This window comes from Trichogramma pretiosum, unplaced genomic scaffold (assembly GCF_000599845.2).
Source record: "Trichogramma pretiosum strain Unisexual culture from Peru unplaced genomic scaffold, Tpre_2.0 scaffold24, whole genome shotgun sequence".
Taxonomy (NCBI): domain Eukaryota; kingdom Metazoa; phylum Arthropoda; class Insecta; order Hymenoptera; family Trichogrammatidae; genus Trichogramma; species Trichogramma pretiosum.
Window position 1 is genome coordinate 813,592 of NW_019641611.1, and position 18,826 is coordinate 832,417.

Here is an 18,826-nt window from a genome sequence, read left to right on the forward strand (position 1 = left end):
TTATTGTAAATGATTTTTATTTTTTGACCCCTTAATTAAACAAACCCAAATTTGTTTATGAGTATTATAAAAATCTAAATAATATACAATTAATTTTGCGTATTTTAGTTTTACATTGCTTTGATCTTGTCAATAATATTTTCATTAATACAAGAGAAAAATATTTTTGAAAAAATGTATAAGCAGAAGTAATCAATGTAAGAGTAAATCATTTTTCATGTTATACATTGAGTTCAAAAAATAATTGATGAAGGAATTTAATTTATCACAGGATTCCTGAAAGTATTTACTAAACCAATAAGCTAAAATATTACACCTACTGATTTATAAGTGAAATAAACATAATTTCATGAGATTTCAAGTAAAGTTATTTTGATGAGCATAGCAAATCTTTTTCGAAATCCAATACATAATTTACAATTCAATGATCAAAATTTTACATGAATAAGACTTTCCACTATAATCTACATCATTCGTAAAAAAGTTTTACAATAGAAAATTTCATACAACATTCAAAAAATATTGTAAGAAGCAAACATCAAAAATTCATAACACACAGCCTTAAAAACAATCAAGCATCATGCTTTTACTTATCGTCAAAAATATTTGATTTTTTTTAATATTTACATTTCAAATACATTATCTGTTATCTAATGCATGAATTGATTTGATTTGAACCATTATTATGTTAGTTTTTAATAATGCACAAAGTAAAATTTATACACCTTAATTTACAAATTTCCCAAAAATATTAATCTCCCAATTGATTTGCAAATGTGTTCTTAAATTCAATTGTGATGTAAAATGAAATGATATTCAAAAAATCTCAAATATATTCATTATATAATTACTTGTAAATATCACTTTGATAAAAAATATGAGTATCTTCAAATGATACTGCCGTTTTTCTGTGAATTATTATCTAGTCCGTATCAATGAAAATTATTATTTCTAATATAGTGACTTAGACATCAGTAGTTATTATGCCTGCATGAAAGTTTGTCTAATCTTTCACTTGAAGGCCCCAAATACTTGTTCGCCTAATTCCAACAGTGGGTCTGGCAATGGAACTAAACATATATTTATTTAGTTCTACATGTTTATATCTACTTTTGAATAGTTTTACTGCATCATTAGTTAGCATTCCAAAAAAGTCTAAATATTTCAGTTTTGGCATTGAAGCTAATCTGGAGGACATTGATGGAGAAATACTATAACAACGACTCAAGGACAAGTGTTCTAAATTTGTCAAACTCATCAGATGTTGAATTGCATTAATTGTGAGTAATGTACAATCACTTAAATCTAATTCCACCATGGATGGACACTGTTTAACTAAATTCTGGATATCTATAAAACATTACATTATTTTAAATAGTATAATCAAAAGTGGAAAATTAATTTGAAGATTTAAATACAATGTTTTTACCTTCATCTGTCATGGATCTTCTACATCCAGCTATATTCAATCTTACAACAGAACTAGGTAGAGATGTGCAAATGAAAGCAACTGATTCTGCATCTAAAGTGCACCAACCAACATTAAGTGCAGTCAAGCTGAAAATCATTTATAAAATTTGTAAAAACACAAATTACTAAAATTATGAAAAAAATTGTTTGCTTCAATTTTCGTTACACATTGTATGAAATATGAATGTCATTAGTAAATTTTTTTTGTACCTTTTTAAAGCAGTTAGAAATTTGAGACATTCAGTATTTATGCCTTCACACATTGTCAAGTTAAGTACCTCTAAATTTTCATTTTCACCAATAGCTGTACAGCATGCTTCATTTAGTTTACAATTTTCCAGAGATAACTTTTTCAATTGTCTACATTTTGCCAAGATTTCAGCTAAATCTATTATGTTAATACCAACCATTGATAAATCTAAATACTGTAGCTTACAAGTAAAACTTGACCAGTCTATGTATGGATTTGGTAAAAATGCAGGGTGTGCAATTTCTGTTTGAGCTAATCTTAAAATTTGAATGCCTCTTGGAAGAATATTACCTAATGTACCTTTGGTTATAATTTTATTTCCCAGATCAAGTCTCGTCCACAATACCTCATCTAAACCAATTCGATACCATCGTTTACATACTAACATACTTTGTACCTTGTAAAATAAAAACAAATTTTAGAACTAGATACAAACTCTCGAAATAATGAAAATGAAATATTTATATTTACCAAACTAGCTTTGGGTAAATATTTGAATATCATTAGAATCAGTTCATCAGAAAAACTTCCTAATATACTTTCTTCTAGCATAATATTTTGTTTTTTTTTATTTGCCAACTCATGATTTTTAATAGTTACTTTGTCCGTTGACTCATTTGAATTTCCTTTATAGTTTTCTGTTGGGTGTACATATTTTTCTTTTCTTGCTGAATGACCTGATTCATTATTTAATGCTGCATAATCAATGATTTCTGCAGTTTCCAATATCAACCTTGAATAAAAAATTTATTGGAAATTAATAATATTAATTACAAATAGAATAAAATATCAAATTGTTATTTTTAAAATGATTATTTACCTGTTCGAGTTTTCATTGTCAAAGTTATCACAATTCAATGATTCTTTTGGTATTTCATGCTTCAATTGTGAATTTTTCAAATGTTTTTCAGTGGTAAAATTTTTTGGGGATATAGTACACTCTTGTGTTTTCATTGCTTGAAGGCTTTCTCTGCTGGCTTCTCCATCTGCAAGCATACTGACACCCATATCTTGTAGAATTTCTGGTTCAACTAAACTTGTATCACCTGAACACGACCATTTTTCACTTTCTTGCTCACTATCTCCATTCAAATTATTATTGCAGCCATCATCCAGACGCATTTTTTTACTGAAGCAATTTTATAAGATCATTATTATGTTATTAACATATTATAGAAAATTGGAAATCTAGTTTAAAGATCACCTTGACATTTTTCAATGTATTTCTTTTATAATATATGAATAAAGTATGATTGAAAAAATATTTTAGTTCTAAAAAAATATTATAAATAAAAATTACGAGCGATAAACGACTCTACTAAACTTTACTAAAATAACGTAAAAGCAAAGATCACTTTGTAAGTGATCAAATAAAATTTTTCACTCTGCGTGTAATGAGCAGTTCAGGTGTAAATGCCGCCAAAACTGAAAACTTAAGCGTCTTTACATTCAAACATTTTTATATCGTCCGTACAGAATTTCCTGTCATAAAATTAAATCATTTTCATCGTAACTCTTTCGGCTACACATCACAATACGTGGTCAATTGATGTATATATAGTACGTATTGCTCCGAAATTGCGGCCGTTGAAAGTTCATAAAATACATGAAAAAAGGCGCTCTCACCTGTTGTACCAGCACGTCTCTGACATGTTGACTGCGATGAGAATTTTCACGTTGATTTTCGAAGAAAAGTGTAAATGACGCAGCGGCACGAATCGGCCGACTCGATGAGTTTCGAGTTTGACTTTGAATCGTTATTTTTTTTTTGGAAGTTCAACGCCTTTCTAGCGCCACATCGCGTTAATTAGCCCGCGTTTCAACATAACCTCGGCTGTAGCGCACGCACGCATGCGACTACTAACCAGTCCCCAATAGTAGCCGTCTTACGCCTAGCAGCCAGCAGCAAAATTTTAAATTTTCAAACTCTACACTAGCGTCATCTGCGGTTTTTGTTCCCGCTAATATTATTATTATTATTATTTGCACTGATCGTCGTACTCTTTATTTATCGCGACGTGGACAGATTTCAAAAAACTTCAAATATATTTATTGAAATGAATTCTGGCGTAATCCGAATGCGTTGAATGTTTGAGTCGTATTTGAGCGCCATTAATTGTCGTTAGAAAAAATAATGTGCCGGACGTGATAAAGAAAAAAAAAGATCACGGCTCCACACACACGAGCCGTCCGGCGCGCACACCTGTCTCTCCCGCTTTTTTAAAACGAAAGGTAGAATTGCACACATACGAATACGACACAATCGAAAAATGTGGGGGAGGAGCACAAAAGATCTAGCTGAAATAAGCATTTTATTTCTAAGACAGCAACAGATTCATCGGCTGCGTGTGGCTATATATGGTAGGATTATTGAACCAACTTGCCATCATGGGGCGTCGTACTCTATTTTTGGATATGTAATTGAAGTATGTTGTTTTGGGATACAATTTTTACTTTTTTCACTTTTTACAGCTATCTTATTTAATTTGATTACGTTAAAAATGTTACATCCTGTAGGAAAATTCTAAGCTTTCGATCGAGTACATACACTTGATCACTCGAAAAGTTCAAATGTTTTTAAAATACGATTTTCCAAAAAAAATCGAAAAATCTGGTTTTCGCACAGTAATCAGCCAGTTCATATATTAAGAGTTAGCTAATAAATGGCAATGTTCAACTGCAATAGCTACGTTCAAAGTATCCGATATCTAAAACTCGAAAATTCAATTTTTGCCTAGCTGTTGGACACTATTTTTTTATTAATTAACAATAAATTTTTAAAAAACTGAATAAATACTATTTTGTATTTTATTTTTTAATTCGATTGATAACGACAATTTTATTCAAAACATGTTTTATTCGTAGCGTCTGAAAACTAACAGACATAAAAAATCTTTTTAAATTACATAGTTTATTGCTTTTTAATAAGTACATGAATGACACTTATCAATTATTCGAGTCAGTACATGAATATGCTCTGGTAAGGTTAATCCTCGAACTTACATTTTTACTCAAGTAACTAAAGGTGCATCGGAAAAGAAATACATTGAAATACATTGAAAAACTAAAGGTGCATCAGGATTAAAAATTTTCGAAGTATATTTTTTTAATATATCATGTAGATGTGTCGATTAGAAAGTTAATTCCATCAAGCACTTGATGTCAACGGTAGCATGATCAATGATTTATCAATTGCAGGTGTAAACCGCAGCAAAATAAATTTGAAGTCTGCTCAAAAAAGAGAAAGTATAGCTAAAACTCTATGACCGTTGTAATGTCCTTGAAGAACTGATAGATCGTTACGTCATTTACATGAAATTTTTGTATCAACTATGCAATGTTGTCTTCAGGTTTTTTCTCCGTATATATAGCGTCTGTAAAAGTTGAATTAATTAATTATTACGGACGACAATTTGATGCTCCAGTGAAATGAATTAACGTACATAAAAATTGGCAGTAATTCAGCGTTCCTATGGACAAAATCGAGCTGACACGAGTCATAAAGTGCTTCGTTGTCAATTTCTCTTGACTTTAGTCGAGCGTTGCTTCTTGAGCTCGGTGTTGCGCTTGAACAAGGCCAAAAATCGGCCGAGTATTAATTTAATCACATACAGTAGCAAAAAGATAATGGACAGAATGAAGGTGTAAACGTCCCAGAGCGAGGCCTCCCACCATGGCATGTCCGTGAGGGGCGACCTCAGGGCATCTTTTCCATGCCTCGCTACGAACTCGATCCAATAGGCTGCCGTGTCCATGGGTTTCATCGGGGTGTCGCGCATCATTTTGCTCACTTGTCTCACGGATTTTCTGCAATATTTTATCAGTCGTTATTATTATTCTTTACTGCGCGAGTAAGGAAAAATTTCGAACATCAAAAACTCACTTGTAAATTGGATTCTCTAACATGGCCTTAACCGATTCGGTGAGACTTTTTTCGTTGATATTTTCAAGCAGCAACTTTATAGCCACGTTCTTCCTAACGTATACCTCTAAATTAAGATGCTGATCGCCGAAAAGCGGCACTCCGACCATTGGTATTTCATGGTACACAGCCTCCATAGTTCCTAATAATCCTCCATGCGTGACGAAGCCTTTGATGTTTTTATGCTCTATAACACAAAGTGGACATTTTCCAGCTTGAATCGTTGTCGATAAAAAGATGAAAGTTTTGACTTACTCAATACTTTGATCTGCGGTAACCAAGTTTGAACGATTACATTGGACGGTAGGCCAGGTTGCAGTTCTTCCGGTTTGGCTATTTTCATGAGTACTCGAACTGGTGCGATATTTTTGAACATGGCGTAAAACGCATCGATTACAGGCTTCGGGAAAGTTTCCAGTCGGACCATCGAGCCAAATGAAACGTAAATGAATCCATTCTTACTTTCGTCGAGAAATTTCTCGACTTGCTAAAAAAAAATGGATTGAAAAGTTAGATGGATGAAAAATTGTTGTACTTGACAATCGGGTGCTACAGCACATCCCTCCAGATAAATCAACATAATCGAGTTGATGACGAGTTAGCCGTACACGAAGGTCCAGCAACTATTTTTTCAAAGCTTTAGCGCAAAATCGTTAATTGCTAACCTTGGGCAATTGAGTGCTGTCGTCGTCGAGAACGTGCACACCTCCGATCGAGACGATCGACGACGTTTGAGCCTTTACTCCATTGAGCGCCACATTGTGATTGAGCAAAACCAGAGCCGTGTCCTTTTGCAAGTCGTAGACGCTCGGATAGCCGTCGCCCACGTACTCCTTCAGCAGGGCGTCCTGCTCGCGCGAGAAATAGGCCATGGCCCAGCTCACGTACAGGTGCAGATACATATTGTGCAGCTTGTCGAGGAAACTCATGGGCGCGACTGTCCTCGCGAATACGCTCGGGTCCGAGGCGTAGTTCACCGGATTGCCCAGAGGCTCGTTGTACCAGTCGAAGACGTTCGGGGTCGTGGACACGACGACCATCGGTACGTTCAGCAGTCGTCCCCAGACCATGTGGCAATTCGCGAAGGCTGGCTGCAAGCGTTCATCGTGTACAACATATTGATTAGCCCCTTGGAATAATCGTTCTAAGCAACGAGCCTCGGCCGAGCAGTCCGAGGCTCGCGAGTCTCACCTCAACCACGACCACGTCGTATGGAGGATCCTTCGGTGGATTGCGTATCAGATTCTGCAGGAGCGGCAAACCCATCAATTTGCAAACGGGATTGCCACCGAAAGCCAACATGCGGGGAATCGAGACGCCGGACTGGACCTTCGATACGTAGTCCCAGGTGATGTTGTTGGCAAGGGCCGGCAGAGTCCCGGCCAAGCTGTAGTCCGTGTAGTTGGGAATCGGGCTTTGCCGTGGAAAGTGGCTGTAGACGTCGACCTGGTGGCCCCTCTCGGCCATGCCGCGCATGATGCTGCCGCACATGTGGAAGTGGCTCTTGCCGTGCAGCGGAAACATGCCCAGGATACGCAAGCCATTGGCCCATTGAAGAATCGAGGCCAGCACCACGAGGCAGGAGAGAAAAAATTTCATCTTGACCACGCAGTCAAGACCACGCACGGTTTACGTGGTGCAAATTATTATTTTTTCACGAGGCAGAGACACGAATCGATAATAAATATTATTCGGTGCACGGGATCACGATAAAATTTGTACGCGAACTCGCTTGTTCAAACAATGGCGAGAGTTGTATCATGTTCATCGTTTTGTGTGCCGCGATTATGAGTATATGCGTCACGATCATCGTTTCCCCCATCTGCATCTATCTTCTTCAATAATTACAGCGCCCGGTCGTCTCGCTGATCTTGATTCGTATAGGCACTCGATGCGATTATGCAATGTCGCACATAGATGTGTGTACCCGTTCTTTATTCGCACAATCAGTTGTTGATAATTTTCCAGTCATTACGACACTCGATACATTATGATGGATTGATCTTATCCACGCGCGTATCGCAGCTCTCACGATTCTATTTAAAGAGTAAGAAGGTATACGAAAATTCAATAACTCATAAAATGCGTAGCAGTGCATACACGGTGCATTTATTGTTGCTTCTTTTTCGACTTGGCTGTTTTTTTCGACAGCAATTTAGCGAGACTCTTCCAGATAACTCGAATTACAATCAATATTAGCACAAGAATCGTAGCTAAAAACACGTAAATATCGAGCAGCGATGTCTGCCACCATGGCATGTCCGACAGCGGAGATCTGAGGGCGTTTTTTCCGTGTCTGGCCACGTACTCGACCCAATAGATGGCCGTCTCCAACGGCTTCATTGGCACGTCCTTGAAAGCTTTGCTGTACTTTTCGGATGATTCCCTGCAAAATGCCAGTCAATTAGTAGTTTCGACAATTTTTGTTATTTTTTTATCGCTACTCGATCGGATTCTTTTTTTTATTTACGCACTTGTAAAGAGGATTTGTCAATATTTCCCGAACGGCTCGAGTGAATGTCTCTTCCGTGAGTTCGTGCCGATTGACGTAAACAGCCAAATTTTTTTTCACGTAAGTTTTGATGTTGATGTGCTGATCACCAAAGAGAGGGATCCCTATCATGGGTACGGCATGGTACACGGCTTCTTGCGTCCCCATCGTGCCGCCGTGGGTCACGAAGGCCTTTATATTCTTGTGTTCTGGAAAAACGAGTTTTATACATATATAGGACAACGCAGACGATCGATGGCTTTTCAAAACTTTATTTTTTACTTAGAACTTGAAGCTGAGGCAGCCAGTTGTGAGTAATTACGTTGGACGGTAAACCCGTGGGTAAATCTTCCGGTTTGGCTATTTTCATCAGAACTCGAACCGGCGCGATTTTCTCAAAACTGCGGTAAAGGGCGTGCAATATGTGCTTTGGAAAAGTTTCGATTCTGACCATCGATCCAAATGAAAAATAAATGAATCCATCCTTACTCTCGTCCATGAATTTTTTCACTCGCTATTATTCAGAATAATAAAAAAAACTTTCAAATTGCCGAGCCATACGGATTCTCAATTAATAAGTTTCGTACCTCTGGAAGCGGGTCTTCGCGGTCCGTAATATGTAAACCAGCTACAGGTACGACGCCAGGAGTAAAAGCTTTGATTCCATTCAGTGCTTGATTGTAATTTATCAGCACAAGAGAAATTTCCCTCATTGCGTCGACAGCATTGGGATGTCCTTTACCAAAGGCTCCTTCTATATATTTGTCCTGCACCCTCATATGATAGTTGTACATCAGAGTTAGGTAATTACTAAACAGAAAATTGTCGACTCTTTCGAGGAACGACATCGGCGGAATCGACTGAGAAAAACTGCTCGGCTCAGCGGCAAGATTCCACGGGTTTCCCAGAGCCTCGTTCATCCAATCGAATAGAGTTGTCGTTGACACTGCTATCATGGGTACTTTGAGGTAAGGGCCCCAACCCAAGTAACAATTAAACATGAATATCTCAACTATCACCAGATCGTATTTAGGTGGGTCTTTTAAAAGTTTTTGAAAAATTGGCAAATTTAATAGATCACAGATTGGCTCGCCGACGATCTCGAGCATCTGTTTCATGGATATGCGCTTGGAAAATGATTCCATGAACTCGTACGTCATATTGTTTGCAAAAGCAGGAAGAGTCCCGGCCAAGCTGTAATCCGTGTAGTTGGGGATCGATTTTTTCAGCGGAAAATGACCGTAGACGTCGACTTGATGACCCTTGGCGGCCAATCCTTTCATCAAAGCCTCGCTCATAACGAAGTGACTTTTCCCTTGAAGCGGAAATATACCCAGGATACGTAAAGAGTTAACTAAAGGTACGTTACCGATCAGCGAACTCATCAGAAGGCATAAGCCGGCAAATTTTAAGATCGACTGCATGATGCTCCTGAAATTTCACGTCTCAAATGTTTAGTACCCTTTATACAGTTTTAATATTCCTTTAGGCATACTCACTATTTTAACCGAGAACTTGAATTGCAATCACATATCACTCGTGGTTCTGCACCTGAACTGCAGGTGAATGCCAAAAGCAACGGCTAAATTACCCTTATCACAAGGATCAGACAATCTTATCTTGTTTATAAGTTTTTTCTGCCATTAATAAAACATTGAATGAAACGATCATTACAACTTGTGATAAGCATTAACTATTTGCTTTTTTATCATGCTGACGAGACAATTGATTGCCCGGAGGTGACAAGATTTTACTCACGTTGTAGTAATTAAAATTGTGCGAAAACATCGATTTATACATTATTGATGTCAATGAATGTCACGAAATCTCGAATACGTTATCGCAATTTACGTGCAAGATCATCGTTCCTTGCATTCAAAATCCCTCTGTTTTTGCTACGCGCAGTAAATGCATTGGGCTCGCTCGAGGTGGCGCTGCTCTCAGGACTGTGAGATTCTCGATTCTCGAATCTCGCCCAGCAGACGATACTTATGCGCAGAGCACGCGATCAGTTATTGTTTGGTAACCTAGAAAATATAGTTTGTCTCATTCTTTGGCTCTGCCCTACATTCGGTATTATGTACGTATTATTTTACCATGACTTACATCATAGTTTGAAAAATTGTAAAAGAATAATTTTCAACTTTTATTTGTTTGCAGCGTTTTAAGCAATATTAAGCAATATGGGTAACACCGTGTCGTCGGCTGACAAGCCTACAGCTATTGCTCATCCCGTCAAAGGGGATATATCGGAGTGTCCTGTTGATCATAAAAATCTTCCCAAAGTGCAACAGAAGAGCGAGTGTCCAATTAATCATGATGAGATCAATCCTTTAAATATGATGCCAAAAGAAAATCAGAATCCAGCCCCGGATCAACCTTTTCCACTTTCAAAGGATAGGCAAGTTTCAACTATTCCAAAAGCATCAGAAGAGGGTGGATTCTGGGTTTATCCATCTCCTCAAATGTTTTGGAATGCTATGCTTCGTAAAGGTTGGCGTTGGAAGGATGAAGATCTCAAGCCTCAAGATATGGATGAAATTATTAAAATTCATAATGCTAACAATGAGCAAGCCTGGCAAGAAGTACTCAAATGGGAAGTATTACATTATAATGAATGTGCAAACCCAAAGTTAAAAAGTTTTGGAGGTAAAGCCAAAGATTACTCACCCAGAGCAAGAATACGCTACTGGTTAGGATATGGATTGCCTTTTGATAGACACGACTGGATTGTTGATAGATGTGGCAAGAATATCAAGTACATCATTGATTACTACGATGGTGGAGATGTCAATGATAAGTATACATTTGCATTATTGGATGTTAGGCCAGCTATGGATTCTCCAGGAAACATTTGGGATAGAATGAAGGTTGCATGGTGGAGATGGATGTATCAAGGCAAAGAACACTAAGAAGGTTCTACGTATTGTCATTTATTTTAATGTTGTACATAATACTTGAAAGTTATTTATTAAATTGACCTAGGAGTTGTTAAGTTTAAAATAATCAATTATTATTTAATATCACCCTACCTAAAAAAGTGTCACATTAATATTTCATTTGCTATTTTCAACTATTATTCAAAATAATATTAAACTAATACAGTTAAATAATAAAATTCAAATCTTAAGTTGAAATTTTCATACTGCTTGGGTAAAAAATTTGGTAGAAAAAGTATATGTCATCGACAATTTCACTGATTGGTTCATTATTATTTAATTATCACTCGCTCTATGTAGCTTATACCACTTGTCACATTTTAAGTCAAACATTCATAAAGTTTCACAACATTATCAGCGCTAAATGCAAAGTCTTTAAAAATGAAATCATTTCTTTTTCATTTTTCGTGGCTTTGATTTCTGTAAATTAAATATCAGCTTGATTAAGATTGCTACTAGCTTGTAGAAAATCACTAATAACAAAATGAAGATTGCAGCTAAAAATGCATATACGTCTAGCAAAGAAGCCTGCCACCAAGGCAAATCTACTATCGGAGGTCTAAGTGAATATTTTCCATGCTTGACTATGTATTCTACCCAATAAATCGCCGTGTTTAGCGGACTCAATGGGGCGTCTCTAAAAGCTTTGCCTACCTTATCAGCTGAATTTCTAGAAAAAGAAAAAGCAAACATAAGAAATCATGTCAGTTATCAATCGATTATATTAATAAAATTGAGCTTACTTGTACGCGGGATTATTGACGATTTCTTTGATGGCTGCGGTCAATGTTTCTTCTTTAATATTATGACGATCAAGTTTGATGGCCAAATTTTTCTTTGCGTACGACTCAATATTGAAGTGCTGATCGCCAAATAGAGGAAATCCTATTAGCGGTACGCCGTAGTAAATAGACTCTTGCGTACCCATAAGTCCACCGTGTGTAACAAAGGCCTTAATATTTTTGTGCTCTGAAAACCAACGAAAAAAGCTCCTATTAGTTAAATTCTTTTTTCCTCAAAACCTTCTCAACTCACTCAGGACTTTGACTTGCGGCAACCAAGAGTGCGTGATAACGTTCGAAGGCAAGCCGGGCGGTAGCAGTTCCGGTTTGGCTATTTTCATGACAACTCTAATTGGCGCTATGTTTTTGAAGCTGGCATATAGTTCTTTGATATCGTGTTCGGGGAACGTTTCGATTTGCACCATCGAGCCAAACGAGACGTAAATGAAACCATCCTTGCTCTCGTCCATGAATGTCTTGACATTAGCCGGTAGCACATCTTCGTTTTCGAAAACGTGGATACCGCCCACGGGCACGACCGACGGCGTGAAAGCTCGCACGCCGTTCAAGGCATGATGATAATTTACCAGGGTCAGAGATATCTCCTTCTGGAGGTCGATGACGTCGGGCATTCCGGGCCCGAAAGCTTTCTCGACCATGGCGTTTTGAGCATTGCGAGCCTCTCTGTTGAACGAATTTTCGAAGTAGTGACTCAGCACGACGTTGCTCAGACGCTCCTTGAACGACATCGGATGATAGCCGCCGGAAAATGTCGTTGGCTCCACCGCTAGGCGCGAGGGATTACCGAGCGGCCGGTACATCCACTCGAAGAGGCTGGTGGTCACCATCGAGACTATCGGAACATTTAAATGATGCCCGAGTTCTAAGTAGCAGTTCGACAAGAACATCTGCAAATAAGCGGAATTCCACGATCATCGTCGGTTTTTTTTTCGAACGATCGTCCAAAGTGATACTTAAAGCTCTTAATTGACAGAATTGAATAATTATATTGTTAGCCGCGAGCGCCGTTGTGCAGCAACGTGTGACGCGAGAAAAATTCATAAAATCAAGAGATGAAGACGCTTAATTTTTCAAGCATGATTGATCAATGTAAATTTATTGCTCAAGACCGATCAAAATATTATGCACTCCACAGAATCTCAACCCAATCTTTGGTGATTTTTCTAAAAAAAAAGAATAATTAAAATTATGTTTTACCTCTATAATGACGAGATCGTAAGGTGGATCGTTGGGTGGATTTTTAATAAGATTCTGGAAAATCGGTAAATTCAGCAACTCGCAAACAGGATTGCCGATCAAATTCATGAGCACCGGTATCGAGATGACCCCACCGAACGAGTTCATGTAGTCGTAGGTCATGTTGTTGGCAAGGGCCGGCAGCGTTCCAGCCAAGCTATAATCCTTGTAGTTGGGAATCGGTTTCTTCAGCGGAAAGTGACTGTAGACGTCGACCTGGTGGCCCTTGGCGGCCAGTCCTCTCATCAAAGCCTCGCACATGACGAAGTGGCTTTTGCCCTGGAGTGGAAATATACCCAGGATACGCAAGCCATGGCTCGTGGACAGAGTTGCAGCCAGCAAAAGAACAGCGATTATCCACGCTCGAGTCATATTGAGAGATCGATCGAGACTGCACGCCGAAATACGAGCTACGATCTATCGGAGTGTCGCGCAATCTTCGATATCGATAGCAGCGATGCTTATCAACGCGGAGAAAAAAATATCACACCATTCGACGTGCGATGTAACTGGCGCCCGACCAAGTATCGCGTGTAAAATGAATAGTCCGAGTGACTTGACAAAAAGTCGCCTCCAATTGTTCAAGTACTCGGCCAGAGATTACGATGCTGCACAAGATAAAAAAACACGCTGTCACGAAGCAGTCGGCTTTTGTTAATTGACTGTGGCTAAGGAGGCGTGAGAAGATGGATGAACGTTTTCTGACAATTTTCGCACACATTTGCATTTCTATAAATGAAGCGCTTAAATACCTCCGAGCTGTCTGATGAAGCGTCAAGGAATTCTCGACGAATGAAGAATGATGCTTCATTAAAAATGTAGGAAGTGGCATGTGTAGTTGAGGTGCAGCGAGTTTTTTTGATAGTTAAACATACGAAACATTTGAGTTTTTTTGATACTTGAACATGTGACGCATCGCGCTTGGTTCATTGTTTACTCTTTTTGTGTAATTATGCATTACTAGCAACATCTTACTACAAGTTCGATTAAAGCAGTATCCATAAGACTACATAGTATGTAATGTTTCGCACCAACATTCGAATTACTAAACAAATATTGAATTACACAGAGATCTGGAACCAGATCTTCTTCAAAAAAGTATTGGGGTCTCTTTAAAAATATTTAAAGATTTTTCTAACAAATATTTATCTTGTGAACTAATGGATTTAGAAGAAAATTGTAAGAACCAACCGTTATTTTGGAGTATTGATATTGAAAATTCGTGCTTCTGTGAAGATAAGATTTTAATATTAGTTATGCAACGAATTTTTATGAATAAATTTTAATAATTCTATTAACTAAGTGATCTTCTCATTTTTATAATTTTTATATCAGCTGAATTAATATTATGATTGCCTCTTCACAGAATTAAATTCGCGATTTAATATCGATACTCAAAAAATGCGCCTAAACTTGAGTATCGAGTAGGTGGCTCTCTAGTCTACACGTGGGTTTCATTACTACTTACTAGCTGCCGAATCCATTGCAGACAGCGACAACTTGTCAATTCAGAACAGACCCGAACTCAGTTCAACAGTGAGCTGATCCAAAGTTAGTTCGTTCTCAAGATTTTTCAATAACATTCCTTATTACCATGGCTGATGACGATTTCGAAGTCGACGAGTAAGTAATTTATTTTAATTATTGTTGATACGCTTCTAGTTTTTCTTTAATTTATCTTCCAAGATTCGTGCGATTAAAAAACCAAATATAACCTCACTTTCGAAATTTCTCGACCTTTCGATTACTTTGACTTGTTAATATAATATTCCTTTCCATTTCTTCTCAGTGTCGCAGATGAGTTTGACGATGTCGAAGACGATGATAACATTGAGTTAGAACAACCCGAAGATGAGGCTGAAAATTTTGATTTAGTGCCTCCTGGTGAAGCTACTGGTGGAGTTCAGAAGAGTAAACGCATCACTACTCATTACATGACCAAATATGAAAGGGCTCGTATACTTGGTACAAGAGCCTTACAAATATCCATGTGTGCACCTGTGATGGTAGAATTGGAAGGTGAAACTGATCCTTTACAAATTGCCATGAAAGAATTGAAGCAGAGAAAAATTCCAATTATCATCAGACGATTTCTACCAGACAACAGTTATGAAGATTGGGGAATTGATGAATTAGTTATTATTGATCATTAATCTATAAGATGAAAGAAATATCATTCATAAACCTTGGAAAGTAAAAATAAGATCATGGAACATAATTGATTCTAGACATTCTAAATTTTAATTTTCTTTGGTTTTGAATTGTGTGATTGAGTCGACAATTTTTAAATCGATAGGTCATGTTGATCAACAATTTTTTTCATATGAACCAATCTTTATTTAAAAATTAATTCATGTAAATAAATGAGTGAATGTTTTTATGATTATGAGAAAATGTGTTTCAATAAAAAAAGTTTTACAAATAAATTAAAGTGAATTATTTGATTGAAACATTCCTTAAAGAATCTACTAGAAGATTTTCATTTGATGGTGTGATTAAAGGATTTCCACTCCAACATGCAACACCATTTGCATTAATTTTGAGATCAACCTAAAATAGAATTTAAAATAAATAACTTGTCTCACTTCTAAAAACGTTTAATGACAGTATTGCCAATTTACCTGTAATTTCTCCCAAACTTTCTTTTTTGGGTTTAGAACCTCATCGGGATTTCCATTCTCATAACCCTCAACAACTACTTTATCACCAGGTTTACTATTCACTGGAGGTCTGAGTGGTTCAACAGCTTTCGTTGGCTCATCACTAAAAAATTGAACAATTCATAAATGAAAATTTTTGGTTAAAATAAGAATTATATAAAATTGATTACTATTTAATACTTACACAGAAGCACATAACACCATTCCGTGAGAAGAGACACCTCTCAAATTTGCAGGTTTTAAATTTGCCAATACAACAACCATTCTATCCTGCATCTGTTCAATAGGAACAAAATTGACCAAACCACTAACAATAGTTCTAGGCCCAGACTCTTCTCCCAAATCAATTTTTTCAATATATAAACTATCAGCATCTGGATGCCTTTGTACTTCAACAATTTTACCAACTCTGATATCTAATCTTGAAGGAACGACTTCAGCTGGCTCAGCACTTGGTTCTGAAGATTCATTTTATTATTTATGTTAATGATATTTTTTAGTTGCAATTTAAAAAAGATGGAGATATAAAAATTGAAATTATATTTACTTTGTTTTGATGGGAGAGGATAAGCCTTGGCACTCAGGGATTTCAATTTTGGATCACTTGCGAATTCCTTTCTAATTGGATCTAATAGTTTATTGATGTACACTTCTAATGCACTTTTCAAGTCACCAGGATGTACTGCGTATTCGGCAAAAGCCATTTCAAGTTCTTCATAATTGGCATAAGATGCATCTCCTCCTGTAATTCCATTTCATAGAGAATTGTTGTGAAAATATATGCATATAATTTATCATAGTTACCAAATTCAGCTGCTCGGGGCACTAAAAATGATTCTCCTTCCTTCATCAATGGAAACAATACTGATTTGACAAAAGCTAGAAGTCCATTGTCAGTTATGTTTCCTGGCTCACAGAAAGCTTTTTTTAATTTTTTCTTTATAGATGCAGCATTGTCTAGAAGATCAATCTTGGAATCTTCTTCGGATGAGGACATTTTTGCTCCAGCTAAACCAGGAACTATAAGTAAAAATAAGAATAAGTATTATATGTGCAATCCAAGTTATGTGTTGTTAGGCAAAAACCTAAACTTAAACGTATTAAGTAATAATTAAGAAACTCACTCATTGGATTCATTAAATGAATTCGCTTTTCATATCCTAGAGCAGGTAGATACTTTTCAGCAAATGTGAATATTTTTCTTTGATCAATGCCTCCAAATTGAGCATCTACTTTCAAATATTCTTCATCTAATACTTGCAAGCCAGGGTATAGTAAACCAGACAGTAAAGGATTAGCTACTTGCTTTACAACTTCTGCTCCAGCTTTTTTGACATCATGCTCAGTTGTTAAAGTGCTCAATCTGTACATGTCCAATGTATATTTTCTAAAAAAATAAAAACATTATATTAGATTTAATTAATTACCTTTATGTTGAAAAGTGTACATTTTTCTGACTATATTAAAAAAAACTTACTCTGTTAATTGGTAATCTGTTCCTTTAACAAACTTTAATTTTTCTATAGGAACATCAATAGATTTTAATAAAGCTTTAATTATAGCTTCGTAATACTGTTCTCTTAATTTCAATAAGTCCCATGGAGCTTTCATGTTATCAAGAGAGGCATGGAGATCTGCAAATAAAATAGTTACTTCCACTCCAGCTCGCAGGAAATCAGCAATCTTTGTCATAGGTGTGAAGTATCCAATGTGTGGCTTTCCTGTAGTGGCGGTTCCCCAGTATAATTTTAGGTCTCTTTCTTTGAGAATTGTTTTAAGCTTTTCATCTCCAAGAACCTCTGCCAAATTCCTGGTGATGAGTGCATGCTTTTCTTCCCATGTCAATTGTGTCATCTTGAGTTTATAATTGAAGGTCGATAAATGGTACAAATGCTGCATACATACAAGATAGTTTTTGTTTGTATAAAAAGATTTTCTTAAATTTGTAAAATTATGATAATTTCTGAGTAGGCTGAAGGCTTTCATTGATGACTATAGAATTTGACTATAGAACTGTCAAATTATTTTCAGAATTACCAATGAATTTATTGAATTTAATTTTTATTACTAGGTAGCAGATTCAATAATTTTCAAATAAGAATTAAATAAAGTTTCACGTTTTGTTATTCCAAAATATATTGATATAAATTAATAAATAATTCTAATTACGCATGCGCGCGAAGCCACGTGCAAATTTGTGAAAAAAGCAAAGAAGTAGTTGATTTTTCAAAGTTTCGAACACAACGTCAAACGGAGGAAAGAAGTTAAGAAGTAGATAAGATTTTGGGAGACTGACTGAAAATTTCAGTACTAGCACAGTTTGCACGATATGATCACACAGCACAGGTGTATGATGCAATTTAAAATGAGAATGAACTCGAGCACAAGTTAAGATTATACAGCGCAAATTTAGTCGATTGTATTTCTATTTATTCTATTAATAAGATATATGGACAATTTCCATAATATTTTTGTCATCACAAACGCAATCAATCGCTTTTCAGATGAGTAAAATAAAAACCTTTACCTTTTTTACTTTCCAGCTGTCGACGTGCAACGAGAGCAGCAGAAATAAATATATAAAGTGTATATAACAGTCCCTCTAGCGGAACTTTGTTCCATGCGGCAAAAAAACAACCGTGAGTCGCGAAATATTTCTGAGTTTTAGGAGCCGGTGTTCGGACTAAACTTTCACTGAACCAGGCTGCAAAGTGATTTAAAAAATATAAATGTATATTATTGGCCAACTGGTATTATGGTTCGAGCGTATTTCTTATGTCTTTGGGTTTGCAATCCATTAAAATTGCACAAAATGTATGAAAAAAATGCACAATTTAAATGGATCTGTTTGCAATAGCGCAGGCGCTGAGCCAAATCCCAACAAGATAATTGTCTTCTCTGTTAACCTTAGGCATGCCGAGTATAAACAACAATCGCGCACTTAGTTATCTTTTTTAATAAGTAAGCGCAGTTGAAATCAATTAATGTTTGTGCGATAGTGAAAATAAGCTTGCTGCCCAATCATATTTGTTGAATAATCATCACTCTAACCCGT

General features: G+C 36.5%; 6 protein-coding genes across 7 annotated transcripts; 2 read left to right on the forward strand and 4 right to left on the reverse strand.

The window, feature by feature from the left end:
• Positions 1 to 3: 3 nt before the first annotated feature.
• Positions 4 to 3,591, reverse strand: LOC106648234 (S-phase kinase-associated protein 2). Its single transcript, XM_014364958.2, has 6 exons — positions 3,347 to 3,591; positions 2,541 to 2,849; positions 2,192 to 2,453; positions 1,681 to 2,117; positions 1,430 to 1,557; positions 4 to 1,350 (listed from the first exon to the last, which is right to left on the reverse strand). The coding sequence occupies exons 1-6, from the start codon at positions 3,370 to 3,372 to the stop codon at positions 1,004 to 1,006; spliced, it is 1,509 nt and encodes a 502-aa protein (XP_014220444.1). The 5' UTR covers positions 3,373 to 3,591; the 3' UTR covers positions 4 to 1,003.
• A 966-nt stretch (positions 3,592 to 4,557) lies between these two features.
• Positions 4,558 to 9,706, reverse strand: LOC106648144. Its single transcript, XM_023458639.1, has 11 exons — positions 9,633 to 9,706; positions 8,721 to 9,564; positions 8,416 to 8,647; positions 8,117 to 8,342; positions 7,755 to 8,028; positions 6,834 to 7,265; positions 6,308 to 6,733; positions 5,898 to 6,129; positions 5,604 to 5,829; positions 5,164 to 5,527; positions 4,558 to 5,094 (listed from the first exon to the last, which is right to left on the reverse strand). The coding sequence occupies exons 2-10, from the start codon at positions 9,555 to 9,557 to the stop codon at positions 5,236 to 5,238; spliced, it is 3,177 nt and encodes a 1,058-aa protein (XP_023314407.1). The 5' UTR covers positions 9,558 to 9,564; positions 9,633 to 9,706; the 3' UTR covers positions 4,558 to 5,094; positions 5,164 to 5,235.
• A 415-nt stretch (positions 9,707 to 10,121) lies between these two features.
• Positions 10,122 to 11,130, forward strand: LOC106648417 (cytochrome c-type heme lyase). The gene is made up of 2 exons (XM_014365313.2): positions 10,122 to 10,213; positions 10,294 to 11,130. Exon 2 carries the CDS (start codon positions 10,317 to 10,319, stop codon positions 11,043 to 11,045), a length of 729 nt encoding a protein of 242 aa, XP_014220799.1. The 5' UTR covers positions 10,122 to 10,213; positions 10,294 to 10,316; the 3' UTR covers positions 11,046 to 11,130.
• Positions 11,131 to 11,435: 305 nt separating this feature from the next.
• LOC106648145 (UDP-glucuronosyltransferase 1-3-like) lies at positions 11,436 to 13,801 on the reverse strand. Its single transcript, XM_014364826.2, has 4 exons — positions 13,073 to 13,801; positions 12,108 to 12,762; positions 11,816 to 12,041; positions 11,436 to 11,742 (listed from the first exon to the last, which is right to left on the reverse strand). The coding sequence occupies exons 1-4, from the start codon at positions 13,481 to 13,483 to the stop codon at positions 11,460 to 11,462; spliced, it is 1,575 nt and encodes a 524-aa protein (XP_014220312.2). The 5' UTR covers positions 13,484 to 13,801; the 3' UTR covers positions 11,436 to 11,459.
• A 785-nt stretch (positions 13,802 to 14,586) lies between these two features.
• LOC106648434 (DNA-directed RNA polymerases I, II, and III subunit RPABC2) lies at positions 14,587 to 15,537 on the forward strand. The gene is made up of 2 exons (XM_014365338.2): positions 14,587 to 14,734; positions 14,901 to 15,537. The coding sequence occupies exons 1-2, from the start codon at positions 14,706 to 14,708 to the stop codon at positions 15,262 to 15,264; spliced, it is 393 nt and encodes a 130-aa protein (XP_014220824.1). The 5' UTR covers positions 14,587 to 14,705; the 3' UTR covers positions 15,265 to 15,537.
• LOC106648431 (tyrosine--tRNA ligase, cytoplasmic) lies at positions 15,526 to 18,387 on the reverse strand. Of its 2 annotated transcripts, none has more exons than XM_014365334.2 (8): positions 18,299 to 18,387; positions 17,249 to 17,664; positions 16,896 to 17,158; positions 16,576 to 16,791; positions 16,319 to 16,513; positions 15,956 to 16,229; positions 15,733 to 15,874; positions 15,526 to 15,661 (listed from the first exon to the last, which is right to left on the reverse strand). In XM_014365334.2, the coding sequence occupies exons 2-8, from the start codon at positions 17,623 to 17,625 to the stop codon at positions 15,548 to 15,550; spliced, it is 1,581 nt and encodes a 526-aa protein (XP_014220820.1). In that variant the 5' UTR covers positions 17,626 to 17,664; positions 18,299 to 18,387; the 3' UTR covers positions 15,526 to 15,547. The 2 variants fall into 2 exon arrangements, with proteins under 2 accessions (XP_014220820.1, XP_014220821.1); XM_014365335.2 differs by lacking the exon at positions 18,299 to 18,387 and adding an exon at positions 17,941 to 18,075.
• Positions 18,388 to 18,826: the final 439 nt, after the last annotated feature.

What these genes read in the sequence shown, in the direction of transcription:
- LOC106648234 (XM_014364958.2), bottom strand. Translation starts at nt 3,372, where the DNA reads ATGTCAGAGACGTGCTGGTACAACAG. An exon ending in GAGACGTGCTGGTACAACAG is followed by an intron (nt 2,850 to 3,346) that starts GTGAGAGCGCCT and finishes AAATTGCTTCAG; the next exon opens with TAAAAAAATGCGTCTGGATG. An exon ending in TTTCTAACTGCTTTAAAAAG is followed by an intron (nt 1,558 to 1,680) that starts GTACAAAAAAAA and finishes AATGATTTTCAG; the next exon opens with CTTGACTGCACTTAATGTTG.
- LOC106648144 (XM_023458639.1), bottom strand. Translation starts at nt 9,557, where the DNA reads ATGCAGTCGATCTTAAAATTTGCCGGCTTATGCCTTCTGATGAGTTCG. An exon ending in ACCGCAGATCAAAGTATTGA is followed by an intron (nt 5,830 to 5,897) that starts GTAAGTCAAAAC and finishes TTTGTGTTATAG; the next exon opens with AGCATAAAAACATCAAAGGC. An exon ending in TTAGAGAATCCAATTTACAA is followed by an intron (nt 5,528 to 5,603) that starts GTGAGTTTTTGA and finishes AAAATATTGCAG; the next exon opens with AAAATCCGTGAGACAAGTGA.
- LOC106648417 (XM_014365313.2), top strand. Translation starts at nt 10,317, where the DNA reads ATGGGTAACACCGTGTCGTCGGCTGACAAGCCTACAGCTATTGCTCAT.
- LOC106648145 (XM_014364826.2), bottom strand. Translation starts at nt 13,483, where the DNA reads ATGACTCGAGCGTGGATAATCGCTGTTCTTTTGCTGGCTGCAACTCTG. An exon ending in GCCGCAAGTCAAAGTCCTGA is followed by an intron (nt 12,042 to 12,107) that starts GTGAGTTGAGAA and finishes GTTGGTTTTCAG; the next exon opens with AGCACAAAAATATTAAGGCC. An exon ending in GTCAATAATCCCGCGTACAA is followed by an intron (nt 11,743 to 11,815) that starts GTAAGCTCAATT and finishes TTCTTTTTCTAG; the next exon opens with AAATTCAGCTGATAAGGTAG.
- LOC106648434 (XM_014365338.2), top strand. Translation starts at nt 14,706, where the DNA reads ATGGCTGATGACGATTTCGAAGTCGACGA. An exon ending in GACGATTTCGAAGTCGACGA is followed by an intron (nt 14,735 to 14,900) that starts GTAAGTAATTTA and finishes ATTTCTTCTCAG; the next exon opens with TGTCGCAGATGAGTTTGACG.
- LOC106648431 (XM_014365334.2), bottom strand. Translation starts at nt 17,625, where the DNA reads ATGACACAATTGACATGGGAAGAAAAGCATGCACTCATCACCAGGAAT. An exon ending in ACAGATTACCAATTAACAGA is followed by an intron (nt 17,159 to 17,248) that starts GTAAGTTTTTTT and finishes TTATTTTTTTAG; the next exon opens with AAAATATACATTGGACATGT. An exon ending in GCCCCGAGCAGCTGAATTTG is followed by an intron (nt 16,514 to 16,575) that starts GTAACTATGATA and finishes ATGGAATTACAG; the next exon opens with GAGGAGATGCATCTTATGCC.